Source organism: Bubalus kerabau, chromosome 13, assembly GCF_029407905.1.
Source record: "Bubalus kerabau isolate K-KA32 ecotype Philippines breed swamp buffalo chromosome 13, PCC_UOA_SB_1v2, whole genome shotgun sequence".
Classification (NCBI taxonomy): domain Eukaryota; kingdom Metazoa; phylum Chordata; class Mammalia; order Artiodactyla; family Bovidae; genus Bubalus; species Bubalus kerabau.
The window spans coordinates 23,378,341-23,400,990 of record NC_073636.1 but is presented as its reverse complement, the minus strand read 5'-3'; the positions used below and the strand labels follow the sequence as shown (position 1 = coordinate 23,400,990).

General features: G+C 36.8%; 1 protein-coding gene across 2 annotated transcripts in view; it reads left to right on the top strand.

Annotated features, from left to right (window-relative positions):
* DNAJC1 (DnaJ heat shock protein family (Hsp40) member C1) overlaps positions 1–22,650 on the top strand; it is a 181,973-nt gene that overhangs the window by 93,399 nt on the left and 65,924 nt on the right. Inside the window, exons 8-9 of one of the 2 annotated variants that reach the window (XM_055543779.1) lie at positions 11,855–12,018; positions 19,029–22,464. In XM_055543779.1, coding sequence (XP_055399754.1) covers positions 11,855–12,018; positions 19,029–19,448 — 584 coding nt within the window. In that variant the 3' untranslated portion in view covers positions 19,449–22,464. Of the gene's footprint in view, positions 1–11,854; positions 12,019–19,028; positions 22,465–22,650 lie in introns of those variants that run through there. The other variant, XM_055543778.1, reaches the window with a different exon arrangement.

Genomic DNA, 22,650 nt, shown 5'->3' with positions numbered 1-22,650 from the left:
AATTAAATTTTCTGTGCTTCCTGCTACTCTCTAGACTTACTTGCACTTCATGTACTACATGTGCAAAATACTACATTAGTAATTTCTGAACCACCCACAACTCAGTATCAGAAGGAGGGATAAAATTATCACGGGGTCATATATTTCCTTTCATCTGTATGTTTGTGTGCTTAGTTGCTCAGTTGTGTCTGACTCTCTGTGACCCCATGGTTCCTCATTCATGGGATTCTCCGGGCAAGAATACTCGAGTAGGTAGCCGTTCCCTTCTCCAGGGGATTTTCCTGACGCGGGGACTGAACCTGGGTCTCCTGCATTGCAGGCATCTTCCTCACCGTGTGAGCCACCAGGAAAGCCCTGTTTAATCTGGGAGGCATCTAAACTCTAGAAAGTCCTTAAACGACTGCAGTCCAGTGCTGCGGTTGTCGTGAATGTTTAGTGGTGATCACCAACTTGCTGTAAGCCTGAAAACGTCAGTGATTTTTGTTTTGAAGGTCTTTGTTTCATTTGTATTATTGTTATATAACATGAAAAACCTTGACTAAAGTATCAGTATGTTGATGACTTCCACCAAACACTGGAGACAGTTCTTGCTGATTTTAGGAAGAGTTGAACATACTGTTAAAGAAGGCATTTTCCCAGCCCTGGTCATTCTAATTTTCTATATCTACATCATTCCCATACATTCTTCCTTTTATAATGTTTTATTTTTTTTAACATGGTTTTGTTTTTATCCAGAGCATTTAATACTACTTAACATTAATTAATAAATTAATTTTGTTTACCATCTGGTCCTCCCAATAGAAAGTAAGCTTCATGAGAGTAAGGATTATATCTATTTTCTTTAATGTTATGACTATCTAAGGACCTTAAAGAATCCCTGGCACACAGTAGGTGCTTAATAGGTAATTGTTGATTGAACTCACGGAGGGGAAGTCTTCTGTTTTATTTTTAATTTCAATATGAATGTTCTTGGTTCAAACTTCATTCCCCTCCACCTACCTAGATTCCTAGAGAAGTGATATGGACTAATGTGGGCACAGAAAACTGTACAAACACTCTTAATACTCAGTCACGTCACACCTACAAATGTATATAAATACACAGCATGTGTGATTTACAGAATAACTTGCATGCCTTAGCTATTCGTGCAGCCCACAGAAGTCATTTAGCCAAGGGAAGCTGGAAAAGAGCAACTGTGTTATTAGTATTCCCATGCAGTTCACACTTTCAATATACAGAAAAATAGCTATGGCAATTACCCTTCATAAAGTGAAAGTCTAGCTTTCTGCCTTTACCTAAATACCAACCATAGTTTGAGAATAAAGGAGGACTATGTTGTCTCCGAAACCAAGTTTGAGAATCAAGGAGGATTAGGTTGTCTCCAAAACCAGAGTCCATTGCCACTACCTAAATGTGTGACTTTGAGGAGTTTATTTTCGTTTCCTTATCTGTTTAAAAAACCATGTGGGACTAGATGATCTCAGTGTTAGTTTTCTATTGTTGCTTAACAAATGGCCACAGATTAGTGGCTTAAATACAAATGCATTATCATACAGTTATGTGGGTTAGAAGTCAGACATGAGTCTCACTGGGCTAAAGTCAAGGTTATCACACAAGGCTGATTCCTTTTCCAGCTTCTCGAGGCCCCCATGTTCCTTGGATCGTTGCCCCCCTTCCTCTTCCTTCAGAGCTAGCAATGTTGCATCTCTGATTATTCTGTAGTCACATTTCTGCCTGATCGTAACGGGGAAAAGTTCTCTGCTTTTAAGGACTTGTGATTAGATTGGACCAACTTGGATAATTCAGGATAGTCTCTCCTGTCTTAAGGTGCTCAAGTTTAATCCCATCTGCAAAGTCTCTTTTGCCTTGTAAGGTAAAATATTCGCAGGTTCTGGGCATCAGAACACAGTCATGTTTAGGGGACCATTTTTACCCTCTACAACCTTCTGGTATCTGGGTAGCTTTAGAACAGGGACTTTGTTTATCATCTTTGTGTCTGCAGCATTTAATATAGCATCCTGGCACATAATAAAAGTTTAATAAATGGATGAATGACTAAATAGATGAATTAATGTAACCATGAATATTAATGAGTTAATATTAATGATGTAGAAAACAAACTTATGGTTACCAAGGGAGAAGGGGGAGAGTTAATTAGACTAGGATTGACATATACACAGTACTATATATAAAACATAGATAACTAATAAGGACCTACTATATGGCACAGGGAACTCTTCTCAACACTCTGTAATAGGGAAAAAGTCTATAAGAGTGGGTATATGTATATATGTATAACTGATTCACCTTTTTATACAGCAGAACCTAACACAACCTTTTAAATCAACTATACTCCAATAGAACAATTCAACTTCAGCTTCTTCAGCGTTACTGGTTGGGGCCCAACCAGTAACGCTGAAGAAGCTGAAGTTGAACGGTTCTATGAAGACTTACAACCTTTTAGAAGTAACACCCAAAAAAGATGTCCTTTTCATTATAGGGGACTGTAATGCAAAAGTAGGAAGTCAAGAAACAACTGGAGTAACAGGCAAATTTGGACTTGGAATACGGAATGAAGCAGGGCAAAGACTAATAGAGTTTTGCCAAGAAAATGCACTGGTCATAACAAACACCCTCTTCCAACAACACAAGAGAAGACTCTATACATGGACATCACCAGATGGTCAACACTGAAATCAGATTGATTATATTCTTTGCAGCCAAAGATGGAGAAGCTGTATACAGTCAGCAAAAACAAGACCAGGAGCTGACTGTGGCTCAGACCATGAACTCCTTATTGCCAAATTCAGACTTAAATTGAAGAAAGTAGAGAAAACCACTAGACCATTCAGGTATGACCTAAATCAAATCCCTTATGATTATACAGTGGAAGTGAGAAATAGATTTAAGGGCCTAGATCTGATAGACAGAGTACCTGATGAACTATGGAATGAGGTTCGTGACATTGTACAGGAGACAGGGATCAAGACCATCCCCATGGAAAAGAAATGCAAAAAAGCAAAATGGCTGTCTGGCCTTACAAATAGCTGTGAAAAGAGGAGAAGCGAAAAACAAAGGAGAAAAGGAAAGATATAAGCATCTGAATGCAGAGTTCCAAAGAATAGCAAGGAGAGATAAGAAAGCCTTCTTCAGCGATCAATGCAAAGAAATAGAGGAAAACAACAGAATGGGAAAGACTAGAGATCTCTTCAAGAAAATCAGAGATACCAAGGGAACATGGTCATGCAAAGATGGGCTCAATAAAGGACAGAAATGGTATGGACCTAACAGAAGCAGAAGATATTAAGAAGAGATGGCAAGAATACACAGAAGAACTGTACAAAAAGATCTTCACGACCCAGATAATCACGATGGTGTGATCACTGACCTAGAGCCAGACATCCTGGAATGTGAAGTCAAGTGGGCCTTAGAAAGCATCACTACGAACAAAGCTAGTGGAGGTGATGGAATTCCAGTTGAGCCATTCCAAGTCCTGAAAGATAATGCTGTGAAAGTGCTACACTCAATATGCCAGCAAATTTGGAAAACTCAGCAGTGGCCACAGGACTGGAAAAGGTCAGTTTTCATTCCAATCCCAAAGAAAGGCAATGCCAAAGAATGCTCAAACTACCGCACAATTGCACTCATCTCACACTCTAGTAAAGTAATGCTCAAAATTCTCCAAGCCAGGCTTCAGCAGTGTGTGAACCGTGAACTTCCTGATGTTCAAGCTGGTTTTAGAATAGGCAGAGGAACCAGAGATCAAATTGCCAACATCCACTGGATCATGGAAAAAGCAAGAGAGTTCCAGAGAAACATCCATTTCTGTTTTATTGACTATGCCAAAGCCTTCGACTGTGTGGATCACAATAAACTGTGGAAAATTCTGAAAGAGATGGGAATATCAGACAACCTGATCTGCCTCTTGAGAAATTTGTATGCAGGTCGGGAAGCAAGAGTTAGAACTGGACATGGAACAACAGACTGGTTCCAAATAGGAAAAGGAGTACGTCAAGGCTGTATACTGTCACCCTGCTTATTTAACTTCTATGCAGGATACATCATGAGAAACGCTGGACTGGAAGAAACACAAGCTGGAATCAAGATTGCTGGGAGAAATATCAATAACCTCAGATATGCAGATGGCACCACCCTCATGGCAGAAAGTGAAGAGGAACTCAAAAGCCTCTTGATGAAAGTGAAAGTGGAGAGTGAAAAAGTTGGCTTAAAGCTCAACATTCAGAAAATGAAGATCATGGCATCTGGTCCCATCACTTCATGGGAAATAGATGGGGAAACAGTGGAAACAGTGTCAGACTTAATTTTTCTGGGCTCCAAAATCACTACAGATGGTGACTGCAGCCATGAAATTAAAAGACACTTAGTCCTTGGAAGGAAAGTTATGACCAACCTAGATAGCATATTCAAAAGCAGAGACATTACTTTGCCAACAAAGGTTTGTCTAGTCAAGGCTATGGTTTTTCCTGTGGTCATATATGTATGTGAGAGTTGGACTGTAAAGAAGGCTGAGCGCCGAAGAATTGATGCTTTTGAACTGTGGTATTGGAGAAGACTCTTGAGAGTCCCTTGGACTGCAAGAAGATCCATCCAGTCCATTCTGAAGGAGATCAGCCCTGGGATTTCTTTGGAAGGAATGATGCTGAAGCTGAAACTCTAGTACTTTGGCCACCTCATGCGAAGAGTTGACTCATTGGAAAAGACTCTGATGCTGGGAGGGATTGGGGGCAGGAGGGGAAGGGGACGCCAGAGGATGAGATGGCTGGATGGCGTCACTGACTCGATGGACGTGAGTCTGGGTGAACTCCGGGAGTTGGTGATGGACAGGGAGGCCTGGCGTGCTGTGATTCATGGGGTCGCAAAGAGTCGGACACGACTGAGCGACTGATCTGATACTCCAATAATGGAGAAGGTGATGGCACCCCACTCCAATACTCTTGCCTGGAAAATCCCATGGATGGAGGAGCCTGGTAGGCTGCAGTCCATGGGGTCACGAAGAGTCGGACATGACTCAGCGACTTCACTTTCACTTTTCACTTTCATGCATTGGAGAAGGAAACGGCAACCCACTCCAGTGTTCTTGTCTGGAGAATCCCAGAGATGGGGGAGCCTGGTGAGCTGCCGTCTATGGGGTCGCACAGAGGTGGACACTACTGAAGCAACTTAGCAGCAGCAGCAGCATACTCCAATAAAAATTAAAAAAAAAAAGTTTCAACAAATACAATATAATATTCAGGTAAACTGTATAACTGTTTAAAGCAGACTCTGTTTAAGAGGGGGAAATTTAGGATGCTAGAGGATTACATATTAAGAGTGACTGATGTGTGTTTTGAAGAATAAGGGTGGACAAATGATTATACTGCTATATTAATATATCCAGAGATGCAAGCTGGATTTACAAAAGGTAGAATAATCAGAGATCAAATTGCCAGCATCCATTGGATCATAGAAAAAGCAAGAGAATTCCCTCAAAAAATTTACTTCTGCTTTATTTGATATGTCAAAGCCTTTGACTATGTGGATCAAAACAAACTGGAAAATTCTTAAAAGAGATGGAAATACCAGACCACCATATCTGTCTCCGGAGAAACCTGCATGCAGGACGAGGCAGCAGTTAAGAACCAGACATAGAACAATGGGCTGGTTCAAAATTGGGAAAGGAGTACGTCAAGGCTGTATATTGTCACCCTGCTTATTTAACTTACATGCAGCAAAATGCCAGGCTGGATGAAACACAAGCTGGAATTAAGATTGCCAGGGGAAATATCAGCTACATCAGATATGTATATGAAACCACTTTAATAGCAGAAAATGAAGAGGAACTAGAGAGCCTCTTATTGAAAGAGGAAAATGAAAAAGCTGGCTTAAAACTCAACATTCAGAAAACTAAGATCATAGCTTATGGTCCCATGACTTCATGGCAAATAGATGGGGGAAAAGTGGAAATAGGGACAGTCTGTATTTTCTTGGGCTGCAAAATCACTGTGGATGGTGACTGCAACCACAAAATTAAAAGACGTTGCTCCTTGGAAGAAAAGCTATGACAAACCCTGATAGCATATTAAGAAGCAGAGACATCACTTTACCAGTAAGGGTCCATATAGTCAAAGCTATGGTTTTTATAGTAGTCATGTGCAGTTGTGGAAGTTGGAGTGTAAAGAAGACTGAGCGCTGAAGAATTAATGCTTTTAAACTGTGGTGTTGGAGAAGACTCTTGAGAGCCCCTTGGACAGAAAGGAGATCAAACCAGTCAATCCTAAAGGAAATCAGTCCTGAATATTCATTGGAAGGACTGATACTGAAGCTGAAGCTCCAGTACTTTGGCCACTGATGCGAAGAGCCGACTCATTGGAAAAGACCCTGATGCTGGGAAACACTGAAGGCAAGAGGAGAAGGGGTGGCAGAGGATGAGATGGTTGGATGGCATCCTTGACCAAATGGACATGTGTCTGAGCAAACTCCAGGAGATAGTGAAGGACAGGGAAACCTGGTGTGCTGCAGTCCATGGGGTGGCAAAGAGTTGGACACTACTTAGTGACTGAATAACAAAACCAAAGATTAAAACGGAAGTTGGTATTATAGCAATTGTTGAAACAGCTTTAATTAAATTAAATAAATCCATGAATAAATGAAACTTTAAATGTAACTTTTATATAATTGTTATTTTTAAGTAAAATTGTTACATAAAATTTTTCTAAGCCTTTTCAGTTCAGTTCAGTCTCTCAGTTGTGTCCAACTCTTTGTGACCCCCATGGATCGCAGCGCTCCATGCCTCCCTGTCCATCACCAACTCCCGGAGTTCACTCAAACTCATGTCCATAGAGTCAGTGATGCCATCCAGCCATCTCATCCTCTGTCGTCCCCTTCTCCCCCTGCCCCTAATCCCTCCCAGCATCAGGGTCTTTTCCAATGAGTCAACTCTTCACATGAGGTGGCCAAAGTATTGGAGTTTCAGCTTCAGCATCAGTCCTTCTGATGAATATTCAGGACTGATTTCCTTTAGGATGGACTGGTTGGATCTCCTTGTAGTCCAAGGGACTCTCAAGAGTCTTCTCCAACACCACAGTTCAAAAGCATCGATTCTTCAGTGCTCAGCTTTCTTCATAGTCCAACTCTCACATCCATACATGCCTTTTAAGACTAGTCAAAAAGTGGAGGTGAAGGGAATCCACATTTACAGGAAGAGAAAAATGTCAAACTAAACCAAAATTTACCTGTGGAGGCAGTTTGAATACACTAATTTCAGTGCTTTCATAGTCATGTTTTCATGACTGTTTTTCCAGAATTGTTCAAAGACTTTTGTTCTCCCTAAGAATTTGATAGCAGTTCCCATGCAGATTTAATAATGCTTTCTTTTTAAAATTTTTTAATTGAAATAAAGTTGATTTACAGTGTTTCAGGTATGCAGCAGAGTGATTCAGCTATATATATACTCTTTCAGATTCTTTTCCATTATAGGTTATTGGAAGGTATTTAATACAGTCCCTTGTGTCATATGGTAGGTCATTGTTGGCTATCTGCCTTATATGTAATGGTATATATAATATGTTCATCTCAAAGACCAAATTTATCCCTCCTCTTTTTTCCCCTGTGTAACGGTAAGTTTGTTTTCTTTCTCTGTGAGTCTGTTCTGTTTTGTAAAAAAGTTCATTTGTATCATTTTCTAGATACCACATATAAGTGGTATCATATGAAATTTGTTATAGTAATTTGTTATTGTTTAATTAAAATATTATGTAAAGAAACATAATTTACAATAGGTGAATATCTGAAAATTCTCTGTATGCCAGCAAAAATGTGTGATGGTCTTCTGAAAAGTTTGAAAATTCCCCATGCCCGATTCATGTCAATGTATGGCAAAAACCACTATAATATTTTAAAGTAATTAGCCTCCAAATAAAATAAATTAATTTTTTTAAAAGTTTGAAAATTTATTACCAGGTTATGGTTTCTTCAAACTGAAAATGATGAAACTAAATGCCAGAAAGCTTATTAAAAACAATACTCATCCTAAACTCTGAGTAATAAGACTTTTGTTGCTCATGTTTTGGTATCAGTTCAGTAATAAATTTATTAATAGAAAAGGTGAAGGTATCAACATTAACAAAGTTAAAGAACAGTCACATTGCTGTTAATAATGTCAAAAACTGTCATGTATTTTTAAATGTTGTCTCTCATGGTTACATGCAAAGAATCTTTTAATTAATTTTGTTAACTTCATTACAGTGTTCTATGTTGTATACTTTAGAAGGAATACATAAAGGCCCCAAATCCCCCAGTGTGCATTTCATTTGCCCCCATCCTTCTTAATTTTAAAGACCATCACTGGAATACTGAGTTCATAATAACATTTCCATCTGCCTAATTGAGTAAATGCATCTCATGCAGATTAGCAATAGCTATTTTATGCTGCCTGTTTTTCATGACCTAATTGCTAATCTGCCCTCAAGTCTTCTGCTTTACTGCCGAGACTGTGTGCAGCGTCCTCTGAGGGCTACCCCAGAGTTACACTGAGTGGGGTGTGGTAGTCTTACTAAAACAGTGTTTTAGGGGGGGAAGTCTGAAAAGGGTAATGTCTTAAAAATAAATATGTATCTTTCTCTTAGGAAGTCTTTATGGGAAAAAATGTGATCTATTTGGAAATTTTTAAGCATTTTCTCTACTACAAACTTTTAATCAACTTTATGTTTTTGCTATAAATAAATTGAATATGTATTGATATAAGATTTTTTCAGTGTTAATATTTTATACATTCTGAGTTTTAATCTAAGTCAATAGATGTGAGTTCTGAGTACTATAATGAAAACCCATATTGTGAATGGAAAAAAAATGAGTAATTCTATAAAGAAATTGATTGAAAGGCTAAAATTTAGACAAAGAGGGGATCAACAGTAGAAGGAAAACTCAATAGTTTCCTTTTTTCCCCTCTGTACTTATATGAGTTAAGAACAAAAGCAAAATCAAGTAATCAAAATCCTTCTTTTTTAAGAAGTAATTTTTTTTTTATCTGAAGAAACAGTTGTTCCAGACATTATGTTTTTCTTCTGGCTTTGTGGTCCCCACCCCATACCCCAGTGATGGGCCCAAGTAGGATTGCCAAGGGGACAGTAAGAACATGGTAGACAGAATTTGCCTCTTTAGGGTGGCAAGACGGGAAAGCATTCACCTTCCCTAAGGTAATGGAAGACAGATTTCTACAGAAAACTCGGGCTCATGACGAAAGGAGATTCTAGTGCTTATTTTTAAGTTGATTCAGGGACTGGTGGAGAAGAGGACAAAGGAGATAGGGCAGATGTAATCCCAATGGGTTAGAACATTTTTCCTTTGATGATATAGGATGCTCATGGATGGAAGATTCCTCTCTGAGATAACTTATGAAAAAGTAATATAACAAATCACTAACTCCAGTACATTTGGAAACATGACCAAATAAAAACTCTGTACCTTATATAATATTCTGTTGTATGTGTATACCACATTTTGTTTATCCATTCATTTGTCATTAAACACTTGGGTTGCTTCCAATTTTTAGCTATTGTGAATAATTCTGCTGTGAACTTGGGTGAACAAATATCTCTTTGAGCCCCTGGTTTCAGTTCTTTTGGATATATATCCAGAAATGGAATTGCTGGATCATATGACAATTCTATCTTTACTTTTTTTTAGGAACTGCTACACTATTTTCCATAGCACTGTACAATTTTACATTCTTACCAACAGTGTACAAAGTTCCAATTTCTCCATATCCTTGCCAGTGGTTTTTATTGTCTGGTGTGTATGTATGTGTGTGTGTGTTTCTTGTAGCCATTTATTTTCTGGTTGGGGTGTGTGTGTGTGTTTCTTGTAGCCATCCTAATAAGTGTTTCTTTGGAGAAATGACTATTCAAGTCCTGTACCCAATTTTGAATCAGATTGTTTATTGAGTTTTAGTAGTTTTCTGTATATTCAGTATATAATCCCTTATCAGATATATGATTTACAAATATTTTCTCTCATAATATGGGTTGCCTTTTTACTCTATTGATATCTTTTGATGCACAAAATTTTAAAATTTTCATGAAGTCTAATTCTATTTTCTTTCATTGTCTGTGCCTTTGGTGTCATATTAAAGAAATCAGAGTTTTAGATCTTACACTTGGGTCATTGATCCATTTTGAATTATATTTTTATACCTTTAAATTAGCCTCATATGTCATTTAAGTTACTAATTTCCTTTTATGGTATCAGGTTTTTTTTCAAGTCACCATTTGAAAAGCTTGGATATATACAGGTACTGATACAGTATAGGATAATACGGTACTCAATACCATGTAGATTTTTAGATACGGTAACCTCCTTTTAAAGTAGAACTGTTCCCATAACACTGTATTCTTAATACACATTTTTTTTTTTTGGCCATTTTTTTCTATTAGGCTGCTTATCCTGTCAGGTTGTAAGATCTCTTTATGTATTCTATATATGCATATCTTCTGTTTGTACTCTGCATTGTAAATTATCTTCCCAAATCTGTTCTCTCTCGATCTGTTTATTCTGTCTTTTATCTTTGTAGCATCTGGGTTTTCAGTCTTAGTTAAGATTTCTGCTTACTTTAAATAGTATAGTTAGTATTTTAGGTTTCTTTTTCAATATTTTCATTGTTTTGGTTTTTAAATTTAAGTCTCTTCTGCAACTGTGATTTATTTTTGGTATACATTGTAAGGTTGTGTCCACTTTTCTTTCAAATGGATATTCATTTGTGCCAGCAACATTTATTAAATCCTTCTTCCACTGAACTGAAATATTTATGTTCTCTGATCTGTTCTAGGAATTTGTCTCTTCATATGCCAACATCATATTAATTTTATTATGTTGGTATTATAGTACATGTAAACACATATACATACACATACACAGGATGGAGAAGATATGGTTCTAAGGATGGATGAGTTTGACAGTAGTGACCAAGAGTAGAGTTGCTTCTCAGTGTCAACGCTAATCAAAAAGGGATTTAATGGAGAGGCTAGTTGATAAACTGATAATCATCTGTTGATAACTACCCTTGATGCTGCCAGATTATATTTTGCATTTGTAAAATACTGAAAAGATGAATGTATACCCTTAAGAGCTAGTTTTCTGCCAAGTAATGTGTTGCTGCTGCTGCTAAGTCGCTTCAGTCGTGTCCGACTCTGTGCGACCCCATAGACGGCAGCCCACCAGGCTCCCCCGTCCCTGGGATTCTCCAGGCAAGAACACTGGAGTGGGTTGCCATTTCCTTCTCCAATGCATGAAAGTGAAAAGTGAAAGTGAAGTCGCTCAGTCGTGTCCGACTCTTAGCAACCCCATGGACTGTAGCCCACCAGGCTCTTCCATCCATGGGATTTTCTAGGCAAGAGGACTGGAATGGTAGGGTATATATAATTTTCCTCACATCAACTTGATGAGGTTAGATTTAACTCCCTTTTACAGAATGAAAATGGACACTTATTCTAAGGGTTAAGTTACTTGCCCTGTATTGTGCAACTCTTAGGTAGTAAAGGCAGGATTAAAACACTAATGCCCAGGCTCTTTTCACTATGTCTATGACCATGAAGTGTTTCATGAACAGTACTTTGAAAACTAAAGATACACACAAATTGATATGGGGATTATATAATAAATCATCTGTCATCAACATCTATGAGTTTTATTTTAAAACAATGCCATGGATAATGCACAATAAAACTTAAAGCTGATATAAGTAAAGTAATTCTATTTTTATGAAAGAACAATATATATGTTCTTTCAAGATAAGGTCTATGAATAAAATTTTAGTTCTTTTTATTATTATTTTAATTGGTGCTTTTAAACTTTTTTTTAGAACAGAAGAAAGTTAAAATAAAAAAACCCAAACCTGAATTTCCTGTATATACGCCTTTAGAAAGCACATATATTCAATCTTATGATCATGGAACTTCTATAGAAGAAATTGAGGAACAGATGGATGACTGGTTAGAAAACAGGAACAGAACACAGAAAAAACAGGTAAATTTAAAATATATATATATTTATTTGTGTCGGGTCTTAGTTGTGGCTTGTGGGATCTTTAGTCGTGGCATGAGAACTCTTAGTCGTGGCGTGTGGGATCTAGTTCCGTGACCATGGATCCAGTCCAGGCCACCTGCTTTGGGAGCATGAAGTCTGAGCCACTGGATCACCAGGGAATCCCCAAAACAGGTAAGTTTTTTGAATTTTGCTTTGAGTAAAACACATACTGAAAAGTACATAAAATATATTAATAGATATAGAGCTCAGTAAACTATCTCATGGCAAACCAAGTTAAAACCTTTGTACACTAGTGTATTAAGTCACAGGTTCAACAAGTAAATAATTCTTACATATATATATATATATATATTTTTTTTTTTTTTTTTTTTTAACGTCTGTATCAATTTCTAGCTCAGCAGCAGGATTGAAAACTTGAGTCACTTTACATTCTTGCCAACACTGGGTCAAGTCCACCACCAGTAAGTGCAGTTAACATTGATCACCATACATGTTTACAAAATTTTTTTGGTACACTTTTAAGATTTACTCTCCTAGCATCTTTCAGATATGCAGAACACTATTGTTAAGTATCATCACTATGCTATTGCATCGCTATGACTTACTTATTTATACCCTTTCATCCATTTCATCTACTCCTCACTGCCACAACCCTACCTCTTTTAAAAACCAGTCTGTTCTCATTTTCTTAAGCTTATTAGTTTTGGGGGGGGTTGTTTGTTAAGATTCTTCTAGAAAAGTGAGATCATCTGGTATTTGTCTTTCTCTATATGATTTATTTTACTTAGTATAATGCTGTTAAGGTCCATCCATGTTGTCACAAATGGCAAGATTTCCTTATTTTTATGGCTGAATAATATTCCTGTGTGTGTCTGTGTATGTGTGTGTCACATTTTCTATATCCATTCAACCATCAGTGGACGCTTAAGTTCTTTCCATATCTTGGCTATTGTAAATAGTCTGCAACAAACATTGAGGTGCATATATCTTTTCAGATTAGTGTTTTTCATTTTCTTCAGATAAACACCCAGAAGTGGAACTTCTAGATCATTTGGTAGTTCTATTTTTAATTTTTGGAGGAAACTCTATACTGTTTTCCACAGTGGTTGGACCAATATACATTTCCACCAACAGTACACAAGCTTTCCCTTTTTTTCATATCCCTGCCAACACTTGTTATTTCTTGTATTTTTGATAATAGCCATTCTAACTAGTGAGAGATGATATCTTATTGTGGTTTTGATTTGTATTTCCTTATTGATTAGTGATGTTGAGCATCTTTTCATGTGTTGAGTATGATGTTAGCTTTGGGCTTGTCACATATGGCCTTTATTGTATTTTGGTGCATTCCCTCTATACACAACTTTGTTGAGAGTTTTTACCATAAATGAGTTTTTGTCCAGTTCTATCAAATACATCTATTCAGATGATCTTATGCTTAATCATCTTACATTTGTGATGTTTTTTTCTTCCTGTAATTGATTTCTAATGTCAGTACCAATGTAGTAGGAAAAGAATATGATTTGATTTCAGTCTTAAATAAATTTTAGAGTTGTTTTGTGGGCTAACATATGATCTGTTGTGGAGATCCATGTGTATGTGAGAAGAATGTGTATCTGCTGCTTTTTGATGGAATGTCCTGTCTATGTTTATTAATTCAGTCTCCTCTAACATGTCATAAAGGCTAATGTTTCTTTATTTTCTGTCCGGATGATCTACGCATTGATACAAGTAGGATATTAATGTTTCCCATTATGACTGTATTGCATTGCTGTCTGCTTATCCCTTTATTATTTTAATATTTACTTTATAGATTTAGGTGCTCAGATTGACTTTTTTTTTTAATTCATAATATGCCTTTAAAATCCCTCCAAATTCATAATATGCTCTTAAAAATCCCTCCAAGTGTTTGAGTGTATCTGTAGTTTTTCTTTTTATCACTGAATAATAATCCATTATATTGAATAATAATCCAGGACAGGGAAGACTAGCTTGCTGCAGTCCATGGGGTCGCAAAGAGTTGGGCATGACTGAGCGACAACGACTGAACTGAACTGAATAATCCATAGTGGGTTAGTTCGCATGATCTAACATATTATTTCTATAGGAACATATAGTGCATACTCTATTTGAGATTTATCCATATTCATGTTCCTACAGTTTTCTCTTTTTAGTGCTGAGTAACAGTCTAGTGTATGGGTACACTACAGTTTTTAAAATTTATTAGTGTATGGAAATTTCATTTGTTTCTGGCCATTATAAATAAGTTTTCTATGAAGATTTATTGTATACATGTTTGTGTGGAATTGTGCCTTCATTTCCCTTGGGTAAATGCCATGTAGTAAAATGAAGTGGCCAAACTGTGTTCCAGAGTGGTGGTAAATTTTACATTCCCACTACTAACGTGTAAGTGCTGCACTTGCTCCACATTTTGGCCAACCTTTGGTGTTAGATATACAGATTTATTTTAGGCATTCTGTATATCTGTATTTACACCAGTACAATTTGTATTGATAATAAGCTATGTAATAAGCCTTGAAATCAGATAGTAGAAATCCTCCAACTGTTTTCTTCTTTTCAAGATTGTATTGACTATTCTATTTATTTGCATTTCTTTATAATAAATTTATAGATTCAAGTTGTCAATTTGTACAAAAGATTCTGTTGGAATTTTTATTGCAGTTGAATTGATTTATAGATAAATTTGGGGAGAATCTGACATCATAAAAATATTGAGTCTTTTGACCCACACGGTATATATCTCTTATCTACATCTTCTTTAATTTCTCTTAGGAACGTATTTAGTCAAATTTATCCCTAAATATTTCATATTTTATACTATTCCAAATTATATTTTTAATTTCAGTTTCTGATGGATTCTTAAGATTTGAAGACCTAAGTTCTAGTTTTAGCATCACTGTTTATTGCCTATATCATATGGATTTTCATTTTCTTATTACTTAACACCATACAAATAGCATGAAATTATCTTTCTACCTTAGAGATAAAAGTATGTATGTTAAAACATTTCGTAAACTGAGAAACCCTAAAACAAAGAGTTTTCCTTTTATTCCATCCTTCTTTTGGATCTTCCTGTCATTTTCAAAGTTTTCATCTACATTTAAATTTTTCTTTTGTCCTTTTATTAGTGGAAAACAAATGAAGAGAAAGATATGTCCCAGTTGACCTCTATGTTGTTTGTATTAAGAAAGTTGATTAACTTTGTTCAGGAGCTTCTCTGATAATCTCCCTAATTCGTTTTTGTTTTATCCAGTATATATTCAGAGTAGTTTTAAGTACTGTGTCTGTAAGCACTCATAAAATATTGCTTTTAAATCATGTAATGGAGAGAAGATTTTATCATCATTATCTTCCTTTACATCTTGTGTGAGATATTGCCCCACGTTCTACTGTACATCAAGTTGCTCATTTAACTCTCATAAGAACCCTAAATTAGTAATATTTTTTCCATCTGGAAGGAATGTCTGATTATCAGGAAGACTGTAATATATTTAGTTCAGTCATATGGGATTGCTGTTTTTTAAGGAAAAAACATTCATTATCAGGAATTTTAGATGGCTCAACCAGTATAAGTAAATAGGCATTAATCCATCTATGGAATTTCTTAACCTTTGTAAGCTCTTGAAAGGGTTAAACCCTGGTAATTTCTCCCAGAATTTGCCATAGCTTTCATTAGTGGCAGTGCCGAAGCACTTTGAAGCAATAAGTGAAAGATAACAAATATTCAGAGTAGGAATACTGGATGAAAAGTGAAATGGAAAAGTTATTTCTGATTATAATTGTCTGACATAACTTTGTTATAGTCATTTTTTAAAAATTTCTTTAACAATGTAGTTAAATATTTTTAAGTCCAATAGCAGATGTGCCAGGTGGCTTAGTGAATAAAGAATCTGCCTTCAATGCAGGAGATGTGGGTTCAATCCCTGGGTCAGGAAGATCCTCCGGAGAAGGAAATGGCAACCCACTCCAATATTCTTGCCTGGAGAATCCCATGGACAGAAGAGCCTGGTGGGCCAGCATCTGTGGGGTCATAAAGAGTCTGACATCATTGAAGATACTGAGCATGCATGCTGGAATATTGGATGAAAAAAATAAATGTAGTTACTTCTGATTATAATTGTCTGACATAAGTTGGTGATAGTTATTTTTTAACATTTCTGAAACAGCGTAGTTAAATATTTTTAAGTCCAATAGTAGATGTCAGACTTTTTTTATGTGAAAACAATCATTCATGTATATGATTTTAAAAAGTGAGGTTTTAATGAGGCAAAATAATTTCCCACCATAAATACTATAACAAATAAACTCTTCTAAAATAGTTTCTTCTTCATCCCCCTGGTGACCTAGTGGTAATGTTCTGCAGTGTTTTATGTAGGAGACCTGCATTTCATTCCTGTTCTCGTTATCTCTCTCCCTGGGGCTGCAATGAATAAAATAAGAAATAAAATCACTATCCTCCATCCTTATTGCCATGGGCTGTACCTTGTCAGATTTCATAAGCTAAGCTAGATGGGGCCTGGTTAGTACTAGGATGGAAGACCTCAAAACAAAGTCTGTGGAACACCCATCTTCTATGTAGCCACTATTTCATCTTCCTTGAACCCTTGTCTTAAAGACATTATTGTACTTTCGTCTTTACTGTTTGATTGATTTACTTGCTCTAGGGGGGGAAAGAAAGGTCTTTAAAGTAAATGCATTTCTAGTCATTTAAATCAATGCATTTATTTATTTTCCCTTTTCAAACTTGAAAGACTATTTAATTCAAAAGGTATTTGGCTGTATTCTTGGAAAAGACAGTATTCCATCTAGTGTTGTGTTTTATTGTTTAAAGTTTGTTTTCTCGGGGATTTCTCATTTTATTTGTCTCTGTCAAGTATTCTGTGTTTCTATTTGTCTTGAGAGATAGTGTTGCCCTTGTTATATAAATAATATACAACACTTGGTATTATTTTAAAAACACATATAATGTAACTGTGTGAAGATTTAAAACTTAGAGAATTGTTTCCTTAAAACCTAGATTACCTACATAGCCTAACTTTAAATTTTAATTTTAAAAAATTCAAATGCTAGTAATTTAAATTAATTAGGTCTTTGTGTATGTGTATATATAAAATATAATGCCTATAATTCAGTTAAAAATGCACTAATGTTTTAACCATGAATAAACCCAATCTGCCTATTGCTATTGCATCCAAAACACACCCAAACACCTTTCATAATTACAGATGGTACATGTGCATGCATGTACCCACACACAAACATATGTGCATACCTAAGCTCTCTAACTCATTCGTTTTCTTTCTTCCGCCCATCTTTCCTTCCTTCCTCCATCCTTCCTTCCCTTCCCTCTTTCCTTCCTGATGACATTTTACACAGAACCCCAATATATGAAAGACAGATACAAAAGGCTGAGAGCTTCTCTGGTTAATGTCAAAATGAGGGAGGCTAGAGCCCCATCCACCTAGCCTCTTCCTCCTCGCGTAAGGCAAGACTCCTTGGATAAACCCGCAAGTTGTAAGAAACGTGGCTGCGCTGCCCTCCTCAGTTTCACATCCTTCCATTATACACAGAAAATTCTATGTTTTGAAAGAGTTATGGTGAGTACAGAAAAATGAGTAAAAAACAACAAATAAAATCAGGTTATTTTGAGAAAAGAGATACTTGAATAGAGATAATAGGTGGGTGAATGTAAAAAAGAGAAAGTCATTCAATTGATAAAGAAGGACATGTATATCTTTATCAGGGAAACAACTTCCAGAATGTTCCTATTTTAAAAGGTTGATGGCTGCTGTGAGCATGAGCCTGAAAAGTATTCAACAATGACTTGGTGTTTTCTTATTCTACCGTTACGCCAAATCCTCTTCATTTCTGTTTAGAATGACTCCAAACCAAACTAAACCCCCAGAGTCATAGTACTCAGTTCAAGAGGGATGGCATATTTTCTTTATGAAATACAATGTACTTTTTATGTTAAGGAAGTATTCCAGAGTTTATCTAATTTATATTTTAGTACCATTTAAGATAACAGTCCCTATATGTCATCAATGATATTTCAGAAAGTCATTTTTAAATTATTCTATATTGTTACTCATTTTAAAATAGCCATCTTCATAATAATTTTTTAGACTATCTCACGGGAGTATTCTCTATGGGAGTGGTAGGTTGATAAATTTTTTTTTTAATCGACTCTTTGGAGAGAAAAAAGAAGCCTCTATTTTAATGTTTGCCAAATTAAGTGGTAATCTACTCCCATCATGGCTGATTTGTAATTGTCAACAAGAAGTCACTGAAAGTGGAGTTGGAAGAGATATGCAGTAGTGATGTTACCATTTTGTAATACTCCCATCATGTAGATAAACTTGATGTGTATATCCTCAAGGGCATACATAATAAAATGTAGTAAAATAATTAGGAAGCAATGAATCTTGACTATTACCTTTTTAGTATAATTTAATTATTTGTTTGCATTGATCACCAAGGAAGGCTTTCTTATCTCTCCTTGCTATTCTTTGGAACTCTGCATTCAAATGGGTATATCTTTCCTTTTCTCCTTTGCCTTTCACATCTCTTCTTTTCACAGTTATTTGTAAGTCCTCCTCAGACAACCATTTTGCCTTTTTGCATTTCTTTTTCTTGGGGATGGTCTTGATCCCTGCCTGCTGTACACTGTCACAAACCTCCGTCCATAGTTCTTCAGGCACTCTGTCTATCCGATCTAATCCCTTGAATCTATTTGTCACCTCCACTGTATAATCGTAAGGGATTTGATTTAGATCATACCTGAATGGTCTAGTGGTTTTCCCTATTTTCTTTAAGTCTGAATTTGGCAATAAGGAATTCATGATCTGAGCCACAGTCAGCTCCCAGTCTTGTTTTTTGCTGACTGTATAGAGCATCTCCATTTTTGACAGTGATGAGTATAAGCAATCTGATTTCGGTATTGACCATCTGGTGATGTCCATTTGTAGAGTCTTTTCTTGTGTTGTTGGAAGAGAAATGGTATGGGCCTAACAGAAGTAGAAGATATTAAGAAGAGGTGGCAAGAATACACAGAACTATACAAAAAAGATCTTCATGACCCAGATAATGATGATGGTGTAATCATTCACCTAGAGCCAGACATCCTGGAATGTGAAGTCAAGTGGGCCTTAAGAAGCATCACTATGAACAAAGCTAGTGGAGGTGATGGAATTCCAGTTGAGCTATTTCAAATCCTAAAAGATGATGCTGTGAAAGTGCTGCACTCAATATGCCAGCAAATTTGGAAAACTCAGCAGTGGCCACAGGACTGGAAAAGGTCAGTTTTCATTCCAATCCCAAAGAAAGGCAATGCCAAAAATGCTCAAACTACTGCACAATTGCACTCATCTCACACGCTAGTAAAGTAATGCTCAAAATTCTCTAAGCCAGCCTTCAACAATACATGAACCATGAACTTCCAGATGTTCAGGCTGGTTGTAGGAAAGGCAGAGGATCCAGAGATCAAATTGCCAACATCCGTTGGATCATCGAAAAAGCGAGTGTGTTCCAGAAAAACATCTATTTCTGCTTTCTTGACTATGCCAAAACCTTTGACTGTGTGGATCACAACAAACTGTGGAAAATTCTTAAAGAGATGGGAATACCAGACCACCTGATCTGCCTCTTGAGATATCTGTGTGCAGGTCAAGAAGCAACAGTTAGAACTTGACATGGAACAACAGACTGGTTCCAAATAGGGAAAGGAATACATCAAGGCTGTATATTGTCACCCTGCTTCTTTAACTTATATGCAGAGTACATCATGAGAAACGCTGGACTGGAAGAAACACAAACTGGAGTCAAGGTTGCCGGGAGAAATATCAATAACCTCAGATATGCAGATGACACCACCCTTATGGCAGAAAGTGAAGAGGAACTCAAAAGCCTCTTGATGAAAGTGAAAGTGGAGAGTGAAAAAGTTGGCTTAAAGCTCAACATTCAGAAAACTAAGATCATGGCATCCGGTCCCATCACTTCATGGGAAATAGATGGGGAAACAGTGGAAACAGTGTCAGACTTTATTTTTTTGGGCTCCAAAATCACTGCAGATGGTGACTGCAGCCATGAAATTAAGACGCTTGCTCCTTGGAAGAAAAGCTATGACTAACCTAGACAGCATATTAAAAAGCAGAGACATTACTTTGCCAACAAAGATCTGTCTAGTCAAAGCTGTGGTTTTTCTAGTAGTCGTGTATGGATATGAGAGTTGGACCATAAAGAAGGATGAGCACTGAAGAATTGATGCTTTTGAACTGTGGTGTTGGAGAAGACTCTTGAGAGTCCCTTGGACAGCGAGGAGCTCAAACCAGTCCATCCTAAAGGAAATAAGTCCTGAATATTCATTGGAAGGACTGATGCTGAAGCTGAAACTCCAATACTTTGGTCACCTGATGGCAAAGAACTGAATCATTTGAAAGGACCCTGATGCTGGGAAAGACTAGAGGCAGGAGGAGAAGGGGACGACAGAGGATGAGATGGTTGGAGGGCATCACCAACTCAGTGGACATGAGTTTGAGTAAGCTCCGGGAGTTGGTGATGGACAGGGAAGCCTGGCGTGCTGCAGTCCATGGGGTTGCAAAGAGTTGGACACGACTGAGCAACTTAACTGAAAAATTCATTTATATAATTTAAATTTTTATGCTGGATGTGTTTAACAACCAGCTCACACAGTTCCTAAAACTTTGGCAGCTGGCTCTCACAAACTGGTATAAGTGGGATCCAGCATACCACTGTCCATGGGGGAACTCCATTTCTCTACCTTTTACTGTATGTCTGGTTTAGCCATCCTTCATGTCTCCAAGATTCACTGTAGTTATGCAGATTATTTTGCTATTGGCATCTAGTGGATATTTAGAGACTATAAATATCATCCTGTTTTCTGCTTCCTTTTATCAGTTTGTCTATATTAAGGTATCATACTATTCTGCAGTCATTTAATATCTTCCTGTTACTTGTCTAGCAAGATGACTTTAAACCTGTCAAAATGATTATCTTCCCCATGTCTTAACAACAGAACCAAACAAAACGAACCCTAAGTACGTTGGAGATAATGGTGAGAGATTTTTGTTGCTACATCTTCACCTACCTAAAACTGCCTAGATTGATCTGTTTTATTGGTAAGAACATGGTTTTCATTTTTAAAAGCTTTTTAATGTAATTAGCTTGATAACAGCTGGAGTCTCCAATGAGAGGTCCCAATCTGTTACCCAGCAATTAACTATTTGTAGTCATCATTGATAATAGCAGCTTGCCACTGAATATTTTCATCATTCATCAGCTTACCCTTTAATAAAATTATTTTACACATGCTTTCTAAAGTGTATTATATTTTCAAAATAATTTAGCCATGGCATTTTTAGATCTAGACTTTATGCCTTTTTCAAAAGATTTTAACTTTACCTTTGGTTAGAAAATCATATATTTTGCTGAGTTGGCCTTTTGTATTAAAGCTGTTTATCACTTAAGCTTCAAAAGAAAACTTTGTAAACACTGTCCCTGTCTATTGTAGACTGGCAGAAAAGAAACCCCAATAAATGATGCTTTTAAAAGTGCATTTCAGAGTTCTCTTGATCATCATGATGGAAAATGGCTAGTAGATTTGAAATCACAAAAAACCTAAGGTATTTGTTCACTATTTATTCTGGTATTCTTAATTTATTAAAATTTATTTTAAATCTATTAAAATCACTTTTACAAATATTAAGCACCTATATTTTGTGAAATTCTTTTAGAGGTTTAACTTGTTTGATACCACTAGAGTACAAAAGATGTCAAACCCTCAGTATTTTTCAGAGACATTTCTGACTTGAAGCCCTTCCCCATCAGGGTCTGTGCGATGTCCACTGTTAGCCATTCTTTGGGACTCTGTTCCTTTCCCACTTGTCTCTCCAAAAAGAGGTTTTCAGTCTGAGATTACTGCTCTGTTGGTTATCTGAGTAATGCCCTCCAATTCCTTCTGAAGTGAGTCCCACTCGCTTGCCCTGCTGGTTTGGCCAGGGTGGTGTCTGTAGTCTCTGATACAGCAAGAAACCCACTGGCCGCTGCTCCCCTCACGCCAGGCTGCGCTCCCCCTCACTCAGGCTAAGCAGGGGCCTCGCTCCCTCTCTTACGCTTGCCTCCATACAAATATATCATCACTCCCTTCCAAATCCTGTCACCCCAGGCTGCACACAACGTCAGAGAACCCAGGTATCTATCCACCTTTCCCAATGTTAGATACCCCCCAAAATGATCTTATTCTTTTCTTCAACTCCCTCATTCACACTCAGATTTTCTTTTTCATACTCTCTTCACACAAATGGAGCCTAACTGCTTCAGTAAGCACTGAATAGTTCTGAACTAGGATGCATTTGTTTAAGCAGTAAAAAAAAAAAAAAAAAAAAAGTATAGCAGATTTTTGTATCCTGCTGTATTAAATTTTTAGTAACTCATCCTGTTATGGAAGTTTTCTCTGAGTGGGAAAAGAGAATGAATATCACAGTCTTCCATCTTACAGACGAAGATAAAATGAAAGCACAAAATAAGAAGCTGCTTTTGTTGCAGACTGAAGTCTGTACACAAGATTTACAT